The 10399-nt window shown below is 41.5% G+C and overlaps 1 protein-coding gene and 1 long non-coding RNA gene across 2 annotated transcripts in view; one reads left to right on the top strand and one right to left on the bottom strand.

Annotated features, from left to right (window-relative positions):
• Nucleotides 1–255: 255 nt before the first annotated feature.
• On the bottom strand, nt 256–10213 carry LOC113984524. Its single transcript, XR_003539530.2, has 3 exons — nt 9877–10213; nt 8211–8296; nt 256–6649 (listed from the first exon to the last, which is right to left on the bottom strand). It is a non-coding gene; the product is annotated as an uncharacterized LOC113984524 (long non-coding RNA).
• The window catches only part of PLCXD3 (phosphatidylinositol specific phospholipase C X domain containing 3), a 74974-nt gene continuing 73931 nt past the window's right edge, over nt 9357–10399 (top strand). Inside the window, exon 1 of the mRNA XM_027714596.2 lies at nt 9357–9498. Within this exon, the coding sequence (XP_027570397.1) occupies nt 9396–9498 (103 nt within the window). The 5' untranslated portion in view covers nt 9357–9395. The remainder of the gene's footprint in view (nt 9499–10399) is intronic.

The raw sequence follows: 10399 nt of genomic DNA, 5'->3' as shown, positions 1-10399 counted from the left end.
CGAGCAGAAGAATTCACTACTTTAGTAAAGAAAGTATATTGCAAGAAAATGAAAAAGTGAGGAAACAGTGAGGGTATGTCATTCTACCAGAGCGTCTGCTCAGCCATTGCAAGGTGTTTTGTAGGTGCTGTGCTGTAAGTAAATGGATTACAAGAATAATTTAAAAGAAATTACTGTTCTTTCTCCTTCCTCCTGACCTCTTATCTCTCACAGACACAGACAGCTTTAGCAGAGAGATTCATTGCCTTTTCATACTAATGTTTTCAAATATTTTTTAATGTGTGTACATGAAATGCCAGAAGTTCCTTCTGTATCTAGCAATACTTCCTTTTTTCAAGTACTGGGTGCACAGTAAAAGGACATTCAGATTATACCAATATACTTTTGTGTCGATTTTTTTTATTATACCTCAATCAGCAAACCATTTATCCACCGCTGGCACACACACAACTTCTGAAATCCTTTGCTCTCATATTTTTCTTAATTACTCTTCTTCATTGTCCTAGGGCTTCTCTTTGTGCAGCAAAAAGAAGGTGGCACTTCAAACCAGTTTCAGCTGAACTTCTCTAATTTACTAGAAGTTGGTCAAACAGCTTCTCCCAATAAGGAGAAATTCTAGAATATCTTCTAGTAAGAAGTGTTGGAAAAGAGAGTTGTGGTGGTGACTAGTAGGTATTATTCTCTCAGTGTTGAAATCCCTCTAGTGTGAGTGGTGAACCATGTCCCAGCCTGACTTCCGACTGCAAGTGTGGGTGCATGAACCATATTTCTCAAAGCTCTTCTTGGCTTTACTCTTCCTGGAGGCACTTTGCTTTCAAAGTTTGCCTTTAGTTTCATGGATTAAATATATCTGTCTCCACACATCAAGAAAATTTTCCACCTGAGATCCAAAGTTTGGTTCCAGGGAAGAATAATGATGCAGGAGACCAGTAAGCATTTCTGACTGTCATTTGCAATGGAACAAATAGCTCCTGTTTTTCCTTCTCTTTCCACAACACTCACTTTGTTTTGCCAACAGAACGATTTGCAAAGCTCTTGCAACGTTGCAGGGAAGGCCAAACCAGCGCTTGTGGAGGCTGGCTCTCTTGCGTTTGGCTGCCGAATCTCCTGTCAGCTTCAAAGGGGTGAGGATTTTAACCACTGTGACTCCTCATTCTGTGTGTGATTCAAGTTGTTTATCATCTAGACCATTCACAAACCTCCCACTGCTACTTCCCTTTCAGCAGTGGAAAATTCTTCCAAAAACTGAATTCTAAAAATGGGACAGAGTTTTGCTGTCTCTTTCATTTCATATGGCTTGTGGAATAGCACATCAGTGCTCCTATTTCTCAGATGGCATAAGCTTAACATAACAGCGAGGAGACTTTAGCGTTCTACCTTTACAATTTAGCTGCTGCTGAATCATTTCCACACAGAGATTTCAAACAAAACACTTATGCCTAGAATCCACGTACATTTTCTTCTATTCATAAATATGAATTGTATGATTTTGACATTCTTACATATGTACTCTTGTAAAAATCTGCTGATTTACACAGAACTGTACCACACTTCAACTCATGAAGAATCCTGTCTTCAAATTGAACCCAGCACTTAAAATTACATTAATTAAGTGTAATAATGAATACTTTGTTATATTCTGCCACTGTGCTCTGCTCAGAAAGGTCATTTCATTTGTCCAGAGAGAGATGAAACTGAACATGGGGCTTTCCTCTCCACGTTATTCCTCTTCTCCAAGTCTCCCTGAGCTGCCTTTGTTTCATAGTGCCTTTGCAGGCACTGTGGGGTTGCAAAGCTGTTAATTACCACAAGGAAAAGACCTTGGAACTCCCCCTAGGTGAAAGAAAACAGCATGCACGATGGCTGAATTAAGTTTCTGTTTTTCACAACAGTAGAAAATGGAAATCTGTTGCTTCACCCCCTTGAGAAAGAATATATTATTGAAGTCTGTATGTCTGTGTGCAGATTCCTGCAGAAGTCTTTCACTTTTCATTGTCTTGTCTGGTTGAGCCCCCACTGACTTCACAGGGCCTGGAGCCAACATGAAGAAGAGCAGACACTGCACATTATAGCACAGTCATGCTCTGACCCGTCCAGCCCTTGCAACAACACACACTGAAAGCAGCTGGTTTGTTGAAAGGAGAGAGAACATTTATTTCTTTAATGGATTGTTTATTGCCCAAAAAGAACTGTAGAAAAAAACTGAGTATCTGAAAAAATCTAGAAAAAGCCTGAGTATCTGAAAAAAACCCGGAACAACTAAAAGATCAGACATGTTTTAAGGCAAAGTGATGGTATGCTGAGTTCAGTTGATGGGTAAAGAAAAGGAGCTGCCCAGCACTGTTGTGGGACGCACTGGGGCTTTGTTTTAGTCATACTCTGGATTTGCAAGTGAGACTTGGAATTTAGACTCCACTTTCGGTGAGAAACCCTTCTGCCCTTAAAAATTACAACAGATGACCTCTTGTGCATAATTTAATTTGATGAAGGCCAAGGGTGAGGAAGCAATTCAAAGCACAGAGACGTGGAGATGAGTCCAGAGGAACCAGAGTTAAATGGCATTAGAAGAGACGCTTTCTGAAGGAAAAACAAGACCATCTCCTTCACCTCATTGCCCCAGAGGATGGACGTCCAGGGGCAGAGATAAACCCCAGAACTTGGTGTCTAAACTCTTGGTGATACCCCCACCTTTGGATATCAAATTTCTCCATCCTTTGGGGGATTCTTTTCCTTTCTTTGTTACTGCTCACTTTTTCCCTTCTCTTGTTACATGATTTGTTCTTTCTTACCTTACTTTCTTCAGCTAGAAGAATAAAAATCCCCAGTTTCAAGTAAGAAGTTTTATGTTTTTGCACAGGATGTTACCTTTGAGTAATGACCACGTAGCATTCCTTCACATCACGAAGTGGAGTGGGACAATGCTGCCACTGACTTCTCATACATACTTGTCATTTCTTTCTTTAGTGTCCCTGCCACCCTCTTCCTACCTCTTCCCCTACAGAAGCCAGATGTACCACATTTTTCTTTGGGGTTGAGACACCCCTGCACCTGTACTATCCAACCTGCAAATGCCAAACTGGAAACACTGCACTGCTCACGCCTATCATGAAGGGGGTGTAATTGAAAAGGAACATGACCTCTCATCCCTGCAGCTGGCATTGACTGCAGCCTGTGAAATGTGACTGGCATACTGATTTGAGCCTTGTGCTAAAATCTCATTAGTCCTGCTGACTATTTTCAACACCTTTTGGGAATGCTTCATTACCATGCAAACAGCAAGAGCTTGTTTGGAAAGCCTCATCCAGGATGCAGGCATGCATCTTTCATGAAACATGACTCCAGTTGCCAAGAGTAGAACTGACCACTGTTAACACTCTGCAGCTCCTGTTGGGAAGTCTCTGTGTCATCCACCATCTTTTCTATTTAAAAATAAAAAAGACTTCTCATCTCCAGTGACTTAGGATATATAGCATGGTAGATGCATTAGCTATTAACCAACTGATACTATTTTTTCATTATTTTCACTGATTTTGAACTATTCTCCAACAGGCACAGAAATAAAAATACTTAATTACTGCCTAATATTCATTGCTTACGCAGTCATTATACATTCATTTGCTTTCATTATTTTCTCATTTAGTGCAGTTCCCATTTCTTCTAGCCTTTTTTAAATAACAGGACATGAATGGTTTGACTGATGTTTGACTGATCATACAGCAAAGAATTGGGAACTACATAGTGCGTATGTGCTGCTCAGTCGCAGCCAAGATCAATTACAAAATGTCATTCTAAATATCTTGATGGTAAAGAAACAGTAAAATCAGGTAAAATCTGAGAGTTTCTTTTTTATAGCAATTAATTTCCCTACTGTGACAAATTAAAAAGTACTTTAATATTATTTTCCTTTTCTCCCTCAGTTTCTAAATACAGTGCATGGCAGGTCTGAACTGCATCCTAAATGGCTTACACATACGTTTCTGGTGGTCTCCTGTAAAATCCTGCAAGCACTGTCCACTTCTGATTATCTCATCCATTTCATTCCTGCTCCTTTCACTGTTTTTTTCTGCGTATGACCTTGTCTTTTCTTACAAAAATGTGATAACATAATGTATAGTCTATGAAAATAGCTTTTTTATTTTGCTTGGTTCTCTCTTGCATTTTTAACATTTTTTTTAAACAGCTTTTTTAACAGTTTTTACCCTGCCTTGAACATTCCTAATTTGTCTGTGCTAGTTACAACCCCAAAGGTTGTAACTCAGCACCCATACAACCTTCTGAAATGTCTTATCTGCTATTACTTTTTAAAGAAGATTTTAGTTAGACTGGTCAAAATTTTCTGTTCAGACAAAGGGCTGTGTTTTCTGCCAAAACTAGAGTCATGGGAATATCTGACTGCCTAGAAAACTTCTCATTTTTTTTGATACTGCTGGGAAAAGGTTGGTTTGAGGCTTTCAAGTCTTTTTTTTTTTTAACAAAATACTTTCATATTGATAAAGTCTTTTGTGACCGTGTCAACAGTACATTGGGAGGCTACAAGGATTATGATCAGCACTTCATAATCCTTGTAGAGCTTCCTTCTGCTTTGTCTGTGCTAACTCCACCACGAAACTCATTTAGCTCTTTTTTTTTAAAAAAACAATGGTTTTCTACCTTGAGAATGAGGTCAAATTCAAATGCTTGAATCAAGCTTTCTCTGCAAGTTCTTAACCAAGCTGAACATGGGTCCTTCAAGTTACAGAGAAACTTGTTAATGACAAAATGTTCATGAGCTTCTATAGAAAACTTTTAAACATTGTCAGGTTGGTTTAGAAATAAAAGCCAATCTCTCTCTCCCTGTACCAAATTTGCATACTTTGCTGTGATCTTACAGCACTGGCTATAAGAAAATAGGATTTTTCATGTTCTGCTATCGCTGCTCTCAGTGAGTCTTTGCAGTAATGCCAACATAACCAAACTTGTTTGGTTTCAGCCAGGTAAAAAAGTAGCCACTGATGTGTCTTTAAGCAAACATATTAGGTGAGACACAATAGGACTCTGCATGACAAAGTTAGAAAAGAAAAAGACAAAACCTTTTTCTAGAAACCTGAAAAGTACTCTTTAGAAAGGAGTAGCTAGGGTGAAATTGATTTCCACCTGAGGACTGGATACAAATACAATGATTTCTCTTTTATCCTCTTTATTTCAAGTTTCCAGAATTTGGTTAACTATAACAAACTGTCTTGTCATACACTCTAATTATTTTATTCTTTGTATATTTTTGTAATGTCTCTGCTTTCTTTATAAAGTATGCAAGTAAAAACATGCCTTGGATCTTTATATTAACCCATCGTGTTCACAGCCTCTGCAATTTACCTCAAGAGAGTGGGGATAACACTAACATCATCCTTACATTTGTCAGCTGCTCAGAACAAATATTGTTTCTTCTCAGATTCATTATTGGCACCAGCAAGGATGCTTAGATTTTCTTAGTAGAGAATAATAAATCAGAGTACAGAATAAACTAAATTTTCTTTTGCTTGTAAAACTGAAACAGACTTATTCTTTCCCATAAACGAGAAAATACTATTTCCCTGTTTCTACAAGGCTTTTTTTCTCACTACTGAGAAATTTTGTAAGCTGTTTTGACAGGACGAATACTGCTAAACAGAAATTGCTTAATGAATGCAAAGTGAGCTTGTCAAAGTAGCCAGATGAGGTATGAAATGACAACGAAATACTTGTCACCGCTTTAAATGACATGGTCATTTAAAAAATTATCTCATTCAATCAGTCTACTTACTTTGAGTCTTTGAGGTTTTATGTGCTTGTCATATAAATAAAAATTACTTTTCATAACTGTTAGCCATGAAAAGTAACAAAATTGAGAATATTGCAGATCCACTGCATTCTCAAGTAACAAGAATATAATTGGGAACTGAGCTGCAAACAACTGGAATGGCTTTAGACCCCCAGCGTAACTGATGGAGTCATTTAAAGTCATGGGAGCTGCAAACACGGGATGGCAGCCAGGATTTGTTCTGAAAAACTTCTATTAATAGAAATGGGCTGTAAGAAGGAGGAAGAAACCAAACCTCAGGAGCAGAATCCACTGTAAAAGTTAAAATATTTAAATAACAGTAATTCTTCTGTTCAAAACCTCATTTTGAATTCAGTAACAATAGATTTAGAGTAAATAAATCAGATATAGAAGGAAAATTACAGAAAGTAATTAAGTCTGTAAATGACATTAAGTAATTTTTTCTTTTACCTTTCAGAGTTGAATGTATTTTATGTAATTTACAGAAAAAGATCCTGCTACTCCTTTGTTATTCACATGATTAAAATAGATGCCAAGGACTTACGGAGAGGCAAAGTATCTGACTGTTAAAATGAGAAAGTGTAACAGTGAATGCTTACCATTAAAATGCTGGGGTTTTTAGGGGAATAAAAACAATGGAAAGTCTTTTTTAACAGTGTAATTAATTTTGAGTGCTGAAGTGACATTTCTACTGGCTAAATTACTCTGTTTTGCTGTTCCGTGGAAGCAGAGGTGCCTCTATTCATCCATACTGTTATAGCTGCAGACTGGAGAGAACACAATACATGATGAACAGGCAGCACAATTTCAATTTTCCTTCACTTCATGGCATCTTCAGTGAGCTCAGCTTAGCTGTGAATAAAAGAGCAAAGATGGTATTTTTCTGTACCTTGGCACTGCCTTTCATTTTCATTGTACCTGGTACCTCCTAAGCTTTTAAAGTATTTGATTCCTGGGATCTACTTTCTTTCACAGTTCAGACTTGTTATGTGTAAGGATTTCAGTAATTTGACCAAAAATGTGGGTTTTAATTTTTTTAAATAAGAACAAAAGTTTGTATGGATACTCTGATTTTGATTTACAGGTTGCCATTTTTCATAAATCAGTTAAAATTAGTAAAATAACAGGTTCAAGCTAAACCACAGTATGCAGCCCTTCAATCATGATAAAAGAATATTTTAGGGTTTTTTTAATTAAACTCTTCCCAAGCAGATACACAGAGAAATTCTGAAGTCTCAAACCACTGAAAGGCTCCAAAAACTACTTTTTTCTTTAAAGTCAAAGCTTCCAAGTCACTGTTTCTTAGGTTGCTGTATAAATGTTTCTGACTTCCTGGGCCATAAAAGCTTCCTTTCCTATCCCGTTTCTCTCCAAACTATTCAAGCCTGTGTTTCCCCAAGTTCATAGAGACTCAATGATAGATTTTAAGCCTGCTATCTTAGCAGTTACATTGCATTAGAAACAGAGGCAAACCTTTTCAAACACAATTTGTGTGACACATGTTAGAATGGACTGGTTTTCACAAAGCAGAGGATTCATGGTTTGAAAATCCAGACTATGAAGAATCTTACTTTGGGCATCAAAAAAAAAAAAAAAAAAAAGATACAAAAGCTCTAATTACTTGCAGAGGGAAATGCCAACAAGTTTCTTCTCAGCACAGAGGGATATAAACAGTTCTCCAGTAGAGTAGAAAGCATTACTGAGAGGTAGTTTTAGGCATTATTATACATATTAATACCTTTTAAAATTACATAGGTTTGCAGGTATTTGTTTTATGTTGCTCTGAGCTATACCCAAAGCTTCAGAGACCAGAAGAGATCAACAACAGTAATAACAACATGTTTAACCTTTCAAAAAGATGTATACTTCATTTTTTTCTCAGAAAAAGGAGAACATGTTTTGGATAGGATAAAAATTCAGCAGCAGTTTTCCAGGTAAACAGTGCAATTCATGCATAACCTTGCCCCTTAAACTGATTTGATTCAGTCATGTTGATAAAAACATTCATTGCTCCTTACTGGAATGCTCCTTAGAAATCTTAATTTTTTTAACTATAATTTCTTCCTGTTCTTTGAAGATGATGTAAAGTAATATCTTCCACCTTTAAGTCATTCGTGGGATTTATGTCCTCTGTCCAAAGTGTGGGTTTGTCTTTTTTTTATCATGCTTGCTAATACCAGTGATTTTGGAAGGAGCAGATTAGCATCTTAATAAGCAGGATGCAATATTCCAAAAACTTTAATGGCCTTGGTGGCTGCTTGTTTTCTCCTTCCCGTTTTTCAGGTATTGCTCAAATCAGATTCAGCATCTCCCCCAAGGTCAACCATCTGATCACATTTCCCAAGCAAACCCCACCTTAAGAGCTATTTCTGTTGCAAAAAGTGAGTCAGCAAAATTTCCTTTATTTAAATACCTCATAAGTAGTCACTCGCTTTCCAAGAAATTGTTCCTTTATTTTGTGGTTGAAGGAAGAGTTTCTCATTATACTTGCTCTGGAAACTTAGACAGAAAGAGAAAGGTGAATTATTAGTTGTTCCCTGAAATTTTATTTTCAAAGCCAGTTGTTATAGAAGCCATTAAGTGAGAACACAAGGACCAGAGGATACAGGACCAGAGCTGACCCTCCTAGGAATTGTTCACGTCAAGGTGAACTGATAAACTGAACCTGTCTCAGTCATGGTTCTGTCCAGGTACTGGTTTTGACAGATCTACTGCCAACACCTACAGCCTGAACAAACACCTGTTTGGTTTCCCACAATCTACCATATGAACTTCTACACACGTGTCAGCACCTCTGATGAAAAACGGAAGTTTTCAGACACATTGAAGTCAAAAAGACCAGGCTTCTTGTAACAGTTCAAAATGGTTCACAGAGCTTTGCCAGGTTCATTCATTCATGGATCTGGAGGCAGCCAGATCTGCTTTGTTATGCCAACATTAAAACGCTTCTCCAAAGACAGGTTAGAAATGAGAATAGAAGATAGTACTTTGGATCATCCTCAAAAGGAAAATAAAAAATTATTGCAAAAAAAATTAGATCTCCCGGGAGTGTTCAACTAAGGTGTACTGTTGTTTTGTTTTTTTTTTAATGTGAATAACCTGCTGCAAAAGCAGACGTTCACAGCACAGGCAGCCGAGGCTGTGCAGGGTGTCGGGTCCCCCCACGGGGCACTCAGCCGACCCACGGCCGAGGTCAGGGATATGCCGCAGAGTTCCAGGGCCACGCAGGGCGGCACCGCCGGGGCCCCGAACGCCATCCCGGGCCCCGACGCCCGGTCGGGCTCTGCTGCCGCCGCCCGGCCCGGGGCGGGCGCGACGGGGCCGGAGCGCTGCGGGCCGGCGGATGCCCGGTGCGGACCCGCCGGGGCTGGGCCGTGACACCGCTCCCTCCGTGGTAGCGGGGGCAGCTTCGCCCGCCGCGCCCCGGCGGTGCCGGCCCGCAGGGCGCTGCGGCCGCGCCGCGGGGAGGCGGCGGGGGCTCGGCGGGGCGGGGGGAGGCGGTGCCGGGCGGGCGGGGCCCGGGCTCGGCGGGGCTGGGGCCGGGACCGGAGCCGCGCGAGTTGGAACGAGCGGCGGCGGCGGCGGCAGCAGCAGCAGCATGGCTTCATCGCAAGGGAAGAACGAGCTGCTCTTCGCCGACTGGATGGCAGCGCTGCCCGGCAGCCTCCACAGCACCCCGCTCACCAACCTGGCCATTCCCGGTAGGTGCTCCCGGCTGCCCTTCCCACGGCCGGGAGAGCGACGCGCTCGGCGCGGTTCAGTGCTCCGCGCACACCGCTGGGCAGGCGGCGCGCCCCTGCCGTGCTGCCGTGGGGCTCCGTGGCTGTCCCTTACCGCGGTGCTCCGTGGCTGTCCCTTCCGCGGTGCTCCGTGGCTGTCCCTTTCCGCGCTGCCGTGCGGGGCAGGTGCGGGGAGAGGCTCCCGCGGGACGCAGCTCCGGCGGCGCCGTGCTGTGCCCGGCTGGGAGGCGGCGGGAGCTGTACCTGGAGCCAGAGTGGGAAGGGAGCCTGTTCCTGCACCGCCAGACCGGCGTAACAGCCCGATTAGCAGACCTCGCGTAGCTCCGAAATGCCACATACCTCCCGTTTCCTCGTAAACTTATGCGTCTCGGTGGGTCGGAGCGCGGCCGGGCGCAGGGCTGCGGCTGCCGGGAGCGGAGGCAGGCTGCGGCACTACGCGGCTTCGTGCCTTGTCGCCGTCAGGAAACGTTCGATCTCAACACAAATTCAAATAAGATGAGAAATGGCAGGTGATGGTGCTCAGGCTATGAACTCTTTCTTTCCTGCTCTCTCAGCTTTTTTTTTTTTTTTGGTTAACTATAGCTGTAGACTTAGGCAAAATACATCTTAGAATGCAAGCCAGTAATTGATTCAGATGATCTCTGGTTTGAGGGAGCACCTCGTTTTGCTAGACCTCTTTACCAGCAGCTCGTCCTCTCTGAGGTGTCTAACGGGAATGACGTTAGAGAGATGCAGAAGCTTTAATACCTTTTAAGCTTCTCATGAGAAATGTTCACTTCTTGCAAGTTTTTGTGTATTAGCCGCTCATGTTACAGGAATTTTTTTGATGTTAAAGACATTAAGACAATGTATTTGCAGCTAC

Source organism: Pipra filicauda, unplaced genomic scaffold (assembly GCF_003945595.2).
Source record: "Pipra filicauda isolate LSUMZ 115617 unplaced genomic scaffold, ASM394559v2 scaffold52_size3558583_pilon, whole genome shotgun sequence".
NCBI lineage: Eukaryota > Metazoa > Chordata > Aves > Passeriformes > Pipridae > Pipra > Pipra filicauda.
Note: the sequence above shows the minus strand (reverse complement) of the source record. Positions and strands in the feature narration are given on the sequence as shown.